Here is a 16858-nt window from a genome sequence, read left to right as displayed (position 1 = left end):
TGAGCAATCAGATCTCAAAAGCCTTCAAGGAGGGAGAGTCTCAGTCATAATGATCTTCATAGTAAAAATATTGTCTTTCTAGACAGCCAGAACTTTCCCTGACCCTGTCTCTCTTTAATTTATGACCATTGCCTGCTGCCAAGCACCTCAGCAAAGAGCCTGTCTCCATCTTTATAAGTTCCCCACAGATATTCAAAGGTTGCTGTTAAATCCTGTTCAAGCATCAATTCTCTCCATCCAAGATACATAAGACTGTAAAAAATCCCCAAATAAGTTGGCAGTGAAAGGCCCAACTTCAATAGAAGTCCCAGTAATTAATTTAGAGAGGTTTGAGAGGGGGTGTGTAGGCAACCTCCTCTGTCATTGAAGGTTGCTAAGAATAAATTAGAAAAATATATGCTTGTCCATCCACAGAGTAGGAATGCCAGGGGATGTTCAATGAACCCTCAAGGTACCTTCCAGCCTTATTTTCTGCTGTTTTGATTTCATTCTAGAAGAGCATGTGAACACAAGCTCTAGTGCCAGCTTAGGGCCATAGAGCTACATACATCACAAGGCTGAGCCCTACGTGCATAATAAATCTCAGAACTTATTAATATTTCAGGAAGTTATGAATGCCTAAAAAATAACAGGGAAATACAGTTATAACAGAAATAATGTTGTAGCCTGAATTACTGCAGTGGTAGCAGATGTCCATTCTGCATATGTCTAGTCACCTGAGATAAACTGAATATGCTGTCCTTTATGTTTTAATGGTCAAGGAACAGGTTTGACAAAAATGGACCTTTAAAAAAAAATCTGTCTAGCAGTTGACCTTAACTTCATTTAGTGATTTAAAAAAAAATATTGTCTTTATAAATAAATATCTATGTGAAGTAGATCGTTAATGATATTACTATAGGTATAGTTTTAATATAGCTACAGTAGGTGCAGAAAACAGGATTTAGGTTGTGAAGCATGGCGTCACTAAAACAAAAAGAGAAGTTAGATTTTTTGATATCATGCTGTTCCAAACTATGCAGGAATGGGAAGTCTGCCCTGGAAAATAGTGAACCAAATTCTCTGACACCTCCCTTTGTCACTTAGTTTTTCAGACGCAGGCACAAAATCCCTTGAAGTGCACCAAATTAGTGCACTTCAGAATTTTATCTTTTGATAGGAGGATGCTCATCAAGACAGCTGAGGGCTAAGGGATGAGCCAGCTGTGAGCAATCTAACACATCACCCACCCCATTCTCCACCAGGTAGCCTGTGTATGTGTCTGAAAGCAGCATGGAGCAAAGAAAAAATAAAAATCCAGGCATAGCTCTGTGTGTCTTCAGACAGCAGGGACCCCTTTCTGACCTATTCGGTGTGCAACTTTGTTCATGCTCTCTATTTCTGAAATCCTTCCTTGTTCTCTTCACATCTCCATTGTAGTCTTACAAAAGAAATGTGTTTTCTTCAACAAGGTTTTGATACCCAGAGAAAGAACACCCACCTATTCTCTGTGTTCATTTCTGCTCTACTGCTACAACCTGCTGATTGCAGGGGGAGCGTTTTGCTTCCATTATATTTTAAATAAAATGATAGGCTGTCTACATAGGCAATCCATTAGCCTTACGCAGCCTAGTCACAGTTAATTATAGGTTTTAGACTTCAGTAAGCTGGGTCAAAATTCTCCATTTTTCAGTGGAAAGCTATGTCATTTAAATGTTCTCTTCTGTGCACCACTCATTCACAGTTCTGCTGCTCAAAACTCAGCAGCGACTCTTCTGTGGTAAGTGAACATCTTTTTTTTCAGTTTTTGCTCAGAACAGAACCTAAAGCAAAAACCTCATGAAGCAGAGTTCACTCTGCAGACGAGTGATTGATTTCACAGTATGTTGGTGTGAAGTGGAAAACACCTTGTAAAGTTGAAGCTCTTAATGTTATCTAAGAGATGGAGCTGTGAAGGAGAAAGTGAGGTGGCGGAGTCAGTTTGGAAATAATGTTTATTTCAGTGTTTGAGGGTTTTTCCAGAGCAAAGCTTGAGTTTGGGATCAGTGCCAGCAAGGGATGTTTATTGCAAATGTAAGCTTTTCAAATGGAAATGGAAATTTTATGTAAAACTGTTTAGTCAACTGTCACTTTGTGTTAAAAAAAAAAAAAAAAGAAAACCACAAGTGCAATGTGTTGCTTTTTAAAAACCATTTCTACCGTGTAGTTCAAGGAATTGATCTGTCAAAACCTTGATGCTGCAGGTTTATATTTTGTGGTTTGAATGCAGCGGCTGAGGCCCCGGTATTGCCCTGCGCTGGCACAGAGGGGATCCCGATCCCCCCGAGGAGGGAGGCAGGCAGAGCCCCCCACCCTTCCCCCAGAGCTCTGTGCAGGGGGACTGTGTGTGCAGGAAGGAGGTGAACCCCTGGCTGGCTGTGTTTGGGCAGGGAAAGTCCTCCCTGCTGCTGCCCCGACCAGAACAGCTCCTGGGGCAGCTTGGGGGGCATCAAGGATGCTCTGGTTTATGTGGAAAAGGGACAAGGATGCAGCACTGTCTGCAGCTGCCTCTCACCTCGACTCCTCCTAGGGCATGGGGCAACCACAAGGGAAGGAAAAGATCATGCAGCCCTGCTTTCTCCCCAGGAAACCTGAAGTGACAGTTTCTAGGACAGTCTTGAAGCCTTTATTATTGTTTTATTGTTGTTATTTTTTACTGATAACTTCCATGTAGCATTATCCTAAACCACAAATTATACAAGACAGCAGAAGTTGTCCTTTATATATTTATAATATTCCTGGCAATATATTGAAAGTGTTTTAACTGATAGGAGCAAATAATAGGAAGATTTGCTGAAGAGAATGAAAGATTCAAGTGAAATGCAGAGTAGTGAAGCCATGAGGATTTTGGTGGGCTGATTCTGTGTGAAACTGACTGCAGAACTCTGGCAGACAAGAACAAAAGCCACTGTCATGGCATCTTGTCACCTGTTTCTGGTTTGTTGTGTTTTTTATTTAGTTTATGTTTCCCCTTTATAATTGAACAGTAATTTTCCGACAAAATGGAAAGAGGATCCCTTCACACAGGACGCATTTAAATGACAATATTAAGGAATTTGGGTCAGATATCTGCACTATTACCTAAACACAAGCAATGAGTTTACATCAGTGTTACACTTGATTTCCCACTATATTTCTCTTAGACTGTTATTTGTTCATGAACATTCAAAATAGTGATAGAAGAGTTACAGTGAAGTAGGAGCTCAAGCCTCATTCAATTTCAGTAGAATACTGCACAAAGTTTTAATATTGGAAATCTTATAAGCTGATAAGTCAGTTGGAGAATTTTAGTGATCAGTACTTGAAGACATTGCAGTACTGCTTTCATGGATGCCTTTCTAAAATGTCCTAAAAATGGTAGTGTGTCTATTAGAGCTGAATACGAGAAGAATAAAATCAGAATGTAAAGTGGTCATACTGTATCTGTATAAAACCTAGTCCTCTCATATGTGAATTTCTAAACTTTGTGGGAAATAAAGCATTCAGGTTCTGGCAGACCAAGTGTCTAGCATGCTCTTTTCTTATGAAAAAACTGATAAGTTTAAATGTTTCAGTAGGTGTGCGCTTCTACCTAAACCAGTGTTTCTTTGATGGGGCCAGATGAATAGCAGAAGATGAAAAAAGGATGGTTTACATATGTCACTGCAGAAATAAACAGAATGTTGTTCAGGTTGTTTCTCTTTATAACTCAGAGTGACAACTATATGAAAGTAATTTAATGTCCTTTTATTAAAGGGTAATGGTATTTCTATTTTATGAGAGTTGAATACCACACAGGTTTCACCAGAAATACAATTCTTTCATTTTCTTTAATTGTTCTTCTGCAGTAGTTTCCTGTGAAACTATTAAGTCATAAGATAGCTTTTATTGAACAGAAGTCTGCATTAAAGCAAGCCTAACACAATTCAATTAAAAAGTTTATTAATACCTAATATGTTAATGTCTTCACTAAAAGTGGATTTTCATTCATGCATTAAATTATTACTATTAAAGTTCAAAACAAGCGTTATCTTGCAATTTAAAAACACAGGACACTTTTTTCCTTGATCCCTATGGTCACTTATCAAATCCTAATTATGGAGGTACTTCCCCCTAGTGGACAAGAAGATATTTCTATTGCAGTGCTTTTCAGACCCATTCCAAGTTTGGTTAGAATGTAGAGAAGAGCATTTCTTTAAAAAGGCAGAGAGCAGGAACTGAGCAAAGAATCTAACTGCAGTTTGTGTAGAAAAGCTTCATGATGTACATCCAAATCTTTGAAAAAGATGTAGTAAACATTAAGGAGAAAACAATGTCTGATGATTGTATTGTTTTTAAAGTCAATTTTATAAGACTTTCCTACTAATGCATGCACATATCAGCATATCTTTTTTATAAAAGAAGTGGTAGGGAAATTTTTTAACCACCTGCTATGTAAATCACATTAAAATCTTGAGCTTTTTTGTATCTTGCAAGGAATATGGACTAAATTTGGGCTATAAAGATAATGTAATTGGTTTGTAGACAGTTTCTCCTAAGTATAATGTGCATGTGTAAAACTCAGTGGAGTATTATAGTTCTTCATATTCCATGAGAATTTTTAATAGTGGCAATAAATTAAACATCAGTGTTTACCTTTTTCCCTTGCTGGCCTAATCATCAAAACCTAAGAGCTGCTTAATGGCCCTTTGATGAATTTTTAGAAGAAATGAGGAATCTGGAACTATAGGAGCAGTTGAACATACACACACATTGCACATTGCTTAGACACCTCATACACAAGAAAATGGTGCAATTCATTAGAGGGAAAAAGGAAGCATGGTTGGAGAGCAAGGATGTTTGTGACTGCCAAAGCATGTCAGTAAAAGGACTGAGGGCAGCTGAATGCAAGAACAGGTCCATGCAAAAATAAATTTAGAAGTTAAAAAAGAAACAAATTACAGAACCTTTCACAGCTCATTTATTTCTAATACAATGAGGGTTGTAACAAATTTTATGTTTGAACACTTTAGACTGTTTTTTTTGTGTTCCATTGTAAATAATGATTAGTCAAACACATTATTTTCCAATATTTTCTCTGCTAAAATTGCCAAGCAGAACATTTAACTAACAAGTTCATTCAAGGTTCAACCAGTACTTTTAAAACTATTGTTTTTTTAGCTCACTGTTCCTTGTGGTGATGCAGACGGAAATAAATTTTCAAATATTTTTTTCTCTTGTCCATGCTTTGCTGTGCCACTCCATTTCCATTCTGGAGGAAAAAGTGGAGGAAATATCTGTGCTATTAAATCTGCAGATACAGTAGTAATTAAAAAATGTTTAAGCTTCCATATGTAGGGAGAGGATACCCCTGTTGTTACTCAGATTAGGACTGGGTAAGCTTCATGATTCATGTGGCTTGACTGCTCCTGAAATTTTACTTAACAGAAAAAGCCCCTTGTTGGCAGAAGGTAGCTAAGGACACTGACCATCACACAACCATGGTGTGGATGCCCTTGAAGTTTTCCAAAAATCAGAACAAGTTCCATGAGTTTTCAGACTTTTTTTTTTACAACTTACCATGTCAGCAAGCAAATGTCATTTTTTTCAAAAGAGGGAAAAGTTGGGGATAGGTATAAAGTATCTGACAATTCTAAATTATCCCCTAACATAAACTTTCCATTGTGTCATAGCTTATTCCTATGGTTGGTACATATTCCCAAACGAGGATGTGAAAATATATTATTTTTCTGCAGAAAAAGGTTAAAACATATAATATTCCATTAAACTAATCCTTTGCTGTCATCAGGTCGTGTCCCATAAAAGTCAGCCCAATAAAAATGCTGTTGCAGAACACTTAGGACTTTTATACATTCCCCACTTCTTTACTGCATTCCAGAGAGCTTTTCTGCCTAATGCTGCTCACTGGAAGACATTTTGCTGCGTAGAACTGGTTTTCACATCAGCTGCAAGTGTTTTAATTCATTATGGACTATATAGGATGGCCTAGAGCTCTGAATACAGCTCTTTGTGCCCAGACATATTGAATGCCATAGCCAGATGAACCCCTCCTCATTCAAGCCAAGTTACAAGTAAAGAAAAATGCTATTTCTAAAATAGCCAACATGGATACAGAATTTTTTAGACACACAAGTGGCAGAATATAGAAGTGTTCTATAGACCTGTGCAAAGATCAAATCTGGGTTACCACGCTGTGCTACTGCCAGTCTGCCCCTAGTCCAGGTTGTTGGGAGCTCAGCTCTCTTGCACATTTGCATTCAGTAAATGTGCTGTCAGCACACACATTCTTTTGTATTAAACTCTTTACTTGGAATTTCATTCAGCTTCAGCTCTTCTTTTTCTCTGTTGATCATTGACCTTCAATACTGACAAACTTCTCTGGAGATAGTTTTACCCCTCTGCTTTCCATCTTCTGGAAGTGCTCATATGCCTTTGGCAGAACAATCGTGACCTGTTGTACTTGACTGAATTATTGACTACTCGACTAAATAAATAACTGAATTAGGAAATTGTTAATTTATGAATGGGAAAATGGGAAAACCTCATTGAGAATGTTCTTCCACGTGAAACTTATGTTTTCTATTTTTATGTAAGCCACCAACTGCTCTGAAAGAAAAATGTAAATACAGTTGCATGTGGCTCATTACCAGCTCTGGCTCTCATTCAAAAGTAGAAACCTGTGTGTCTTACTGTTAGGAGGTGAGCCTGGAGCAAAAGAATGGGAACAATGACTTATTTGCTTTATTCTTTAACAAAAATTGTTACTTCTGTGTCTGATGGTAAAACCCACACCATCCTGAATTTCTCAAACATACTAGAAATTAGGGTGTTGCATAATGTACCATTAACACAAGGAACAGTATGTTTGTCAGATATAAAAATCACAAATAAAAAGACTTCAAGAAATAATCCAATTATGCTTTGGAAATGCCAGCAGAACCTTTAGAGCTAGGAATAAAATAGAATAAAATAAAAGCATGGTAGGATGATTTCTGCTCTGTCTAGTTAACTAATGATGGACTAATTAAAGCTTTTGCTCTTTTGCATCAGTAAAGGGGAGAAGGTCTTCGATATGTCAGCATAATAGCTTTCATAAGGAAGACATGTCATGGTGTTTTTTCCATTGTTGTACTAAAATTCAAGTGATGAAATCTGATAAAGCACAAAATGTCCTTTGCTTGGAACATCATCATGTTCTATGACAAGTCTAAGACAAGTTGGAAGAGAGAAGATGAACATGAGGTGTCAGAAAGTTACTAATACTGTTCAAATCTATGAATCATTAGCAGCAGATGTAGAGTAAATGAAAAGTTGTCTGTAAATTACACGAGTAAAATTGGAGAGCCACTGTAGTGGTTTTGCATTGCATTTCTATCTATGTAGCTCATGAAGATGTACAGTGCAAAGATGTTAAGCTCCTTAAGAAGCCATGCTTCCAAAGAAAGATGAATAAATAATTGAAAACCAATAGTGAAGTAAACATAATTAAAGCTAGGTCAGCCATGTGCTTAGGGAAAATACAAGTATAGCTTTGACGGGGATTTACAGGTTGATCTTTGTTCCAGACACCTGTAGGGCTCAAAGCACATATCATTACTAATGACCTAAAGCAGTTCAAAGCAATAAAAACCAGCACCATTATGCCAAATGGAGTTTGCCTTGACAGGAGCAAAGGAAACTTCTTTTTGAGTATGGCACAAAAGGAAAGCATAAGAATTGCCTGCTTATCTTAGTCCATCTTATGCTGAAAATGCTTCAAATGCATTTAAAACAAGAAATCAAAATGCACAGTTTTCAGAACATTATCGTTTTCCTCCACGTAATTATCGCACATCTATTACTCTTTTGTCACTGGATAATGGTGTGTGCTTCCCAGAGCATAGTCGAAAAGAAGCTGCATTAAAGGCTGGAGCAAATTTCTCTTGAGGAAATGAATTGTGCATAACTGGTGCCATTGTTGTGTGGCTCGCACAAAACGCCCTCCACCTTCTCAGACAAACACACAGAAGTGCCCTTTTAAAAGTATATTGAAAATAAACTATTTGAAGAAGCCTGTTTAGAAAAAAAAAAAAAAAGTACATCTTTTAGAAACTCTGCACCTCATTTCATCTATTTAATGTGGAAACTCTGTAAAGTATGGAAGAGGTCATTTCCCCATGGGTGTTGGAACTGATTATTTTTTAAATTTTTGTCTACTGCCTATTTCTGGATCATCTTAACTTTCTAGTCTCTGTGAGGCTACAAGACAAACTTCCTACTCTGCCAGTAAATGGAAACCTTTCATAATTCAATCCTTAACCGCTTTCTTTGAGTGCTCTATTCTCCTTCCAAGTTCTGCTGTGTAATACCCCCTTTGCCATAAAGCCTTTCCCATTGAAATTTCTGGTTGAGATGAAGGCAAAAACAAGGTCAAGTAAGAGTAGAAAGAAAGTTCCCAGACAAGTCCTCTGACGTGACCTGGCAGGATAAGGGAAAATAGGCATTATAAGAACTGAGCTGTGCAAAGTATAACACACATGGCTGTCCAAGCTGGATGGAGGCTTCCCAGCTGGGTGTAGGCAGCCCCCTAACTCCAGCACTTCAGCTACATCTCTTGACATGACTTCAGGTAGCTTCAGAGTTCCTTAAGCTATATCCTGAACTCCCTAAAGTAATATATTCTCCATGTGTAAGCTTACACACGTGTCTTTTCTGCAATTGCTGTATTTCTAGATACAAAGGAGTAGCAAAATTCAGCAAACTGAAAAAAGATAAGTGTAGATTATATATAATGAAAAAATTCTGAAGGCAGTGGAACAGCTTGTCCAGAGATGGTCCAGAATGCCCCATTCCTGGAAATGTTCCAGGCCAAGTTGGATGGAGTTTTGAGCAGCCTGGTCTACCTGAAGGTGTCCTTACCTATGGCAGGGAGTTGTAACTGGATAATCTTTGAGGTCCTTTCCAACTCAAACCACTCTATAAAAGAAACAAATTCTGGATGGTCACTGAAGGCACCAGCATTCCCTACCCTGGGGCTGACAGGTAGAATTATTGCTGCCAAGCCTAACCAGTCTTGCATCTGGCACTGTGTGTGACAGTGGGCAATGTGTCAGCAAAGCACTCGCTTCTGCAGGACCTCAGCTGAACAAACAGTTCTGAGCTAGCCCTTTGCACGGATTTTAAGTGGAGTTTGCAATGTTGGTCCACTTCCAAGCCCAAAATAATTCTTTCCTTTCTCTCCTAGAAGTGTCATCTTGCTTGTTTTGAATTTTTAGTCATTTTGTAGACTTTCTTAGAAGTTAGTATTTAATTTAGATGCTGCGCTTATTTTCGCATATGTGTCTTTGGAGATTTGGTTTTCTTTCACTGAATCTTTAAATTCTTTTGTAGCCACTTTTTTAACTTTGAAAGATAATTAAACTCAAGTGTTAACCTATATCATCATATTTGAAAATGGCAATTCTGCTGGCCACCTTTTTCATTGTTATTTTAGATATAATTAGGAAAAAGGAGGGAAAATTTTTATTGTATTTAAAAATTATCAAAAATAGCAAAGGGATTTATAAGTATTTTGTCTTCAAGTAAATTTTCTGCAGCTTTCCCCTTTTGCTGTGTGACTTGATGGTTGGGTTTGTTGTTTGGGGTTTTTTTTATCTTCTTCTATATGCTGGCTTAATACATTAACTACCTTAGTGAGGATTTGAATGATTTAGATGTCTGTGATGTCAAAAAAATAAGATACTAGATACCTATCTGCATACGCTTGCTAATTCATTGTGCATTAAAATGCAAAATTCATTTTGAGCTTTGCTTGGCTGTTTGGCAGCTCTTTTCATTTAAAAGTTGTACTCATTTCAAGTTTTAATAGGTTTTCTGATTTCATTTAAAAAAGAACAAAGCCGAGGACTAGAGACAGTGTTCTGGGTAGAATTTCCAAGGCCCTTAACCATCTCTCTACATGCAGTCACACAAAAAACTACAGTGCATGATGCAGGTATCTAGGCTACCTGTTTAATCATTGATGTACAAGGTTGCTTTGGCAATGCATAAATAAATAATAATAAATTTAAAAAAAGGGAAAGGACTTAGAGTGGATAGGGAACAATCTCATATATGACAGGATGCCTTAAAAATTGTGCCAATTTATCCTGACCTGGTATTACTTTAAGAACCAACTTGCCCTAGCTGTCAAATGCTTTAATTATACAAAACAAGAGGTTGCAGCCACACAATCTAGCCAAAAGTTAATATATTTGGACAAATAGCACTGATTTCCTCTGGCTTTGAATTATATTCATATTGTAATTATCTCCTCAGGAAGGAAGGAAGGCATTAACATTAAATGTTGATGCTTGGAGTAAAATATCAGCTCTGCTGTGGTTTTACCCCAATATGCAGGATTAATAACTCCTTTGTACATATGCAGATGCATTCTTTATAGACTTCACAGATTCCATAGGAATAAATATCAGAACAAATACCAGCTCCAAAGCTGCCCTATTTACTACAGAAAGTTCCCAAATAGCATGCTGATAGCCACAGAATAAGAAACTTCATAGTTCCTACATACTTTTCTCAAACTATTAGACCACTGTTTTGCACAAAACTAATTTATTCATCTTTGTGTAAATGTTTCATCATTCATCTGACAGCAAAGTCTGTCCTACATATTGCTTTTATATAGTTGAATATTCTGCACTTCCCTTGTGCTTTTATGAATCAAACATAAAGACCTCGTTCATGAGAAAGAAATGTGCACAAGGTCAGAGGAATGAATTTTGTGATATATTGCCCTGAGCTCAATGTACAAGTAGCAATTGCTACCATTGTATACAGCATGCTGAAAGCTGAATTAATTTCTCTCTGCATTTTACATTCTGCTTGATTCCCCCCTGCCTTCTCCACTGGAAAATTCTACCTTTCCCTTTGAATGCTACATTCCCCAGCATTCTTTTAGCTAGAATAGACCCCTGTGATGATTGCTACTTTGTTAACTTCAGGAGGAACCAGAGACAAAAAGAGTTGTTTCTCTGGCTACCTCACAGCTGGGTCCTAGGAAGTTATCGTGCCCTCCACCACCCACAGAAGGAAGGACAGCGCAGGACAGAGGAGCAGCAACGTGTGGAACAGCCCTCTGAGCCTCAGCCACTCGTCGGTGCCAATCATGGCATGGTGCAGCAGCCAGCGCTGAAACTGCGGTCATGCTGAAAGCAGCAAGGATAAGCATGGCCTTATATCTCCTGGAGGAGAAACCTTTAGCCACATTATTCCCAGTTTCCTCAGTTGTGGGAATCCAGGGCTTCCCTCTGGCTGCCCTGGCAGGTCTGGGACCCTGGCAGGGGTCAGGAACCCCCCTGGACAGAGCCCCGAGAGACACTGTCAGTGATCTCTGGCCATGGAAAAGAGTTTTCAATCTTACAGGATGAATTACAAGCTTTGAGTGTTTGATAAGAGTAATAATTAAGTGTGGCACAGGTGCAAAAGTAAAATTTTAGGTTTCTAGATTAGGGGTTCAGAGGGGACAAGATGGAGGAAATTGGGTGTGTCTTGTCCTTTTTCTCCTTCTTCATGCCCTCCATGTTTCACTGCAGTGTTGGCATTTTTCTGTTGGTTTAGGCTGGGGACACACTGTTCAACGTAGGTGACAGATATTGGCACATTATTGTAAATACAGCACACATAGTTTCTGGTATTTAATGTTTGTAACATCCCACTGAGGGCAGAGCCCCACACGCTGCCCTGCAGGACAGACCTGTGGCAGGGCAGCAGAACATGTTATAGATAAACAGAATAAACAACCTTGAAAACAGCACAGACGAATTATGGCTTCTTCTTTGGCAATGGGGCAGAAAGACAGAGATTTTATACAATCTCGGGATCATCAATACCCACAGATTCCGACACTCAGTGATGAAACAACTCCAAGTGGTTTTTCTTCCCCATTCCTGTCTGCACAGTGGCTAAAATAATTACCAAGAGTACAGAGGCAATATTCCTAAAGATGTCTATTAGCAAGTAGGACAGTGCAATAGGAGCAGATCTGCAGAATAAAACAGCTGGTGCTGCAGGTGCAATACCCACACTGCATGTATTCATGGAGATGGAAGGGGTAACTCAGACCAGCCCCTGGTCCCATCTTTCAGCTCGGCATGGATCTGGGAAGAGCCAAGTTTGTACACTCTAAGACAGCTTCACTAGGTGAGGCATAGCATAAGAAATGGGCATGGATTGCAGATTTACTGTAAAAGTTGTTCTGATAGGATCCAAATATTAATATACACACACCTGCCATCAGCTCCCACTTCAGCACCAATATAGAAGGTACATTTCCAAAAAAACCTCACCACATGGAATGCTGAAATCATTTGGAGGTATGCTCAATATCAGCAGATGAGTGCACTTAGAAAACATGGTCTCGCCTAGCAGCATAAATAGTCATGAAAACTTAAATCCTAATTGCAGCATTGGTCATCTGAATACAGAGCCCTGAAATCTTGAGGATCTGGTCTGTAAAAGTTATGTTTCAGCTGCTTATTTTTGGTAGGGGGTGATGTTATTTCCTGATGCCAGTTCTAAGCCTTTTATTGCAAACCTTGTGGTTTCATCATCATCTGTAATTCCAGGTCCAAAAGTCACAAGACAAACAGAACTTCTCCTTCCTCATTATGAGGAAGCATTACAGAGCATATATTCTTAAGGATGGTTGCAAGTGAATCCTATTAATTGAAAGGTAATAACTGGAATACTGAATATTTTATCAATAGTATTGAGTATTCTTCTACTTTGCATTTGATGTTTTTTGCTCTGTTGTGATATGACTGACTCTGATAAAGAGCTTCCTAAAGAGGACTAAAATAGTAATACAGCTAGTAAAGACTTGAACAATTGTGCCCCTGCCACCATTAACCAGGAAGACAGAAGCAAATATTGCTTTTGTTCTTTCTGGGAAGCAAAGCAGAGGCTTCTTAGATAAAAGCATATTTCTTTGAAAAGAGAGTCCAAGGTTTCATTTCACTGTATGCAGTCAAATAAACCAGCAGCAGATTTGTTTCTTTGACCACAATTTATGATTATGTGCTTGGCCCACCAGCCCTCTAGAAGCTTTTGAATCTTTCAGAGTGCTCCTCTGGTTTGCACCTTGTTAGCCTGGTTGTCTGATTTCAATCAGAACTTTGAAAAACTGTGTAGGGAATGCCAACATCTACCCACACATTTCCATCCCTACACCACCTTGAAACTTCCCAAGGGGTCTGGCATGTGAATTTAGATGCACTACACGTGACTGAATTTCAATGTAAAAGGTTGAGCTGTCTCATAAAGGAGCTTATGTCTTCCTGTTCTTTTAAATACAACCCCCAAAACACTTGTGTTCACTTGTTTTGATATGTTTTTCCCCCAATTCACTGTAATCAAAGTGAAACTCAAAATGTGAAGGTGTCTCTTCAGGTATCTGAAAGGTAGACACCGTGCTCTGAAGGAGGTTTGGAATAAGGAACAAATTGAAACAAGTACCATGGCTGTGAAAATATCAAAATGAAGTTGTTTTGGCAGAAAGAGGAAGCTGAACAGCTTTCATATAGCACAAGCAGTCCCTAAGCAATACTTTTAAACGCTTTGCTAGATAGCACGTCTGCCTCATTCAGCAGGAAGACAGATTTTCCCTGATTAATGCAACCCCTTGAATCTATTTTTTGTCTATACATTCTCAAGGTCTCTCCATACTGTGTTTCAAAAAAATCTGGGTGTCCAAGGGCTTTTTTTCTTTTTTTTAATCTGTACCTTTGAAAAATGACATAGCAGCTCAGACTGCTAGGTAAATATTAGATGTTTCTTAACTCTCTTCCCCCAGTCAAAAGCCCAGACTATTATATTGTCATATACACAATTTTCAGGTAGAGATCTATTTCTCTGTGCTAGAAAATAATTTAAATTATTTCATTTATTTAAATGCTTACCTTGCCAGCAAGTTAGCATCCTAACTCTAGGCTTGACCTACAGAATGATTAATCTTTCTACATACATGTTAATACCTTTCATAATGCATCAGTTCAGCTGTCCTTACTGCACAGCCACCTTCCAGCTCATCAAGTTTGTGCCATAATTTTAAAAATAAAACCTTTAATTTAAAAAATGTGTATTAGAAACCTGCTGACAATTATGTGGCAGAGAAATAGAGAATTTAAAATAAGGAGTTAAAGTGTGTCAGAATAAGGACATGTCCTTTAACACAATGTTTACAATTTTTAATTAAAATGCTTCAATATAAATCAAACAGCTCTTTTTATGTGGCACAGATTACACAGTAATAGGGACTGTCCTTTTTAAGTCAAAAGAGTTGATTTCTGAGCATGATGTTAAGGCAGAGAGGAATAAGGAGTGTAGAGGACAATCCTTTAGTTTGCCAGTCCTTCTTAGAGAAAGGCATGGTAAATATATAATTCTAAAATGTTTCCGAGGTTTATCTGAAATAGAGTTCAAATCAAATCTATCTTGTATGGCAAGTAACACAGAAGAAGAGTCAGACTCCATAGCAGGTTTGAGATAAAGCCGAATGGAGAGGTGAGTAAATGAGTTCCTCTGCTCCTGTTGAAATCTGCCAGTCACAAGCATCAATTTGTAACATATCTGTGCTGTTTTCAGATTGAAAATACCACATAAAATGATGCCAGCTCAAATCAAGATCTTAAGATCTGGTGTTTGACTACTTTCATCTAAGAAGACACACACAATTTTGGCAGAAATCAGTAATGAGCATGGTAGCAGCACTCAGGCACATTATATCCTCTTTAAAAATTCCATCCTCTGCATTATTTATTGCTAATGACCTTCTAATTTCTAGAAGCTTGTAGCTGCTTAGATGGAGCAAAGGGTGCAATTAATTTCTGTCCTGATCTCATAGCTGCTGTTTCAAGGTTTGCCAGTACCACAGGTAGTTCTGGATCTTGCCATCCCTGGGAGGAGATGGCTGTCAGCAGGTCAGGGACAGCTGAATCCTGGAAAGCCATTTGTGTTTCTCCCATGTGCTCCTCTAGCAATAGTCATCACCTCCCATGACCAACCATCTTTTTACACAGCAGCAGCCAAATTTACTTTTCAGGTGGCAAAGGCAGTGTGGTTATGCTCCTCCCTACAGCATGCCACAGCATTGTTTTCTGGATGGCAGCAAAAGCAGCACATATTCTGGTTTTATACATTATATTTTTCTTTCAGGAGAACAAAAGGACTCCTTTTAATACTCCATAATAATGAGCTGGGACCCTAACATCAAAAGTCTTGTTATCCACCAGTAAATAAGTACAAGTGGCACTCATTCAGTACCTGGATGCTCCCTACCTTCACTGGCATGATTATGGATGAACAGTTACTTTTTTTATCCTAAGAGCTTTAAGCAGTACATATCACTGACACCACTGTATGTATGATTAAGCTTTCTCTATTGCTCTTCAGTCCTCTTCTTATGGTAGAATCCTAAATATTTTCTGATATGGAAAAAAGTAATCTATTTGGTACTTAAATTAAGTGGCATTTTTCCATACAAATCTTGAAGAATAAATGGTTATATAGTAGTTTCCATTAGGTACAAAGACAAGGTAAAGCTGGTTCTAACGGCCCCTAGTTCATACACGTTAGCCTGTCCCTGGTCTTTGTCAGCTGAGGTGTTCCAACCCATGCTCAAATGCACATAACATCTCCATCTTTTGCAAATGACAAAAAGGACAGGGAGAACAGCAGTTTTCTCTGCTTTTCTTCTGATTTGGTTTAGTTCAGCATAGCCTCTTTTCCTCAAATTATGCCAAACGATATCTTTGTCCTGTGCCATTTCCTGTATTGATATGAAAACAATTATGTCTTTGTTGCTATAGATCATGAAGCAGTATCAACTCTGACCCATTCCAGCAGCATCTAATGCTGCCTCTGACTAATTCTTGTCTTGCCCAATGTCTGTATCACTACTCTGTAGGGTGCTGCATATTGTATATGGTGTGGTATAGGCTTCCTGCATAAATGATGTTCATCAAAATAGGTATGTGTACCTGTTCTATGGCTTTTGGCATATATGGAATCGTTAAGGTTGGAGAAGATCTCTAAGATTATCAAATCCAACCACAATTGAGCTCACCACCAAACCACGTCTTCAAGTGCCATTTTCACAAGTTTTTTGTACTCTTCCAGGGGTATTTACTTGTGTATACAAATGAGTCCCTGCGACCCGCTTGAAATAATCTGAATATATAAGCTGTGTATATTGGTAACAAGGATCTAAAAATATAGTGTAAACACAGTTAAACGTGTCAATGTTTTCACCTTGGAAGGAATTGTCCTTTTCTTTCAAAGGTTTCAGAGACAGTTCCTATGCATGACATTCACTGAGATGAACATGCAGCATGCATTTAGACTTTGACAGAACCTTTTCTCAAAAGGTGGAGAAACAAAAAAAGCAACAGATCAAAGTAACACAACAAACCTTATAAGTTTAAATTAAGCATCAGCAGCTGCATCCTGTCTTCTACGAAAAAGTCCAATTATTTTTGCTATGTAACATTAATGCTCACTGAATTGTAAAGCTCAAGGGAACTCAAGGCACAATTTGGAAGAGACAAACATTTGTTTTTCAGAAACAGATTCATTATCATTTGAAGTAGTGGTATAATCTAACCAGAGATCTTCTGGGAATATCTTTGAAGAGTCCTGTCTCTGCAAATAAATTTAATTTATAAGAAAAGGAAATAAAATTACTAAAAAGGACCGGATTAGTACCACAAAGAGAAAATTGACGATATTTCTTCTAGGGGATATTTTACCCTTCAGAAAATCATCAGGAAAAAATAAAAACCAAAAATCTTACTTTAAAATGAGTTTTAAATAATGGATTAAATTCTAC

The 16858-nt window shown here is 38.1% G+C and overlaps 1 protein-coding gene across 2 annotated transcripts in view; it reads left to right on the top strand.

Moving 5' to 3' along the window:
• The first annotated feature begins 1491 nt into the window (after positions 1–1491).
• Positions 1492–16858, top strand: part of MTA3 (metastasis associated 1 family member 3) — a 230054-nt gene continuing 214687 nt past the window's right edge. The window contains exon 1 of one of the 2 annotated variants that reach the window (XM_072927512.1): positions 1492–1759. In XM_072927512.1, the coding sequence (XP_072783613.1) occupies positions 1693–1759 (67 nt within the window). In that variant the 5' untranslated portion in view covers positions 1492–1692. The remainder of the gene's footprint in view (positions 1760–16858) is intronic. The other variant, XM_072927516.1, reaches the window with a different exon arrangement.

Source organism: Taeniopygia guttata, chromosome 3 (genome assembly GCF_048771995.1).
Source record: "Taeniopygia guttata chromosome 3, bTaeGut7.mat, whole genome shotgun sequence".
Lineage (NCBI taxonomy): Eukaryota > Metazoa > Chordata > Aves > Passeriformes > Estrildidae > Taeniopygia > Taeniopygia guttata.
The sequence above is the reverse complement of the archived record's forward strand: the minus strand, read 5'-3'. Positions and strand labels throughout refer to the sequence as shown.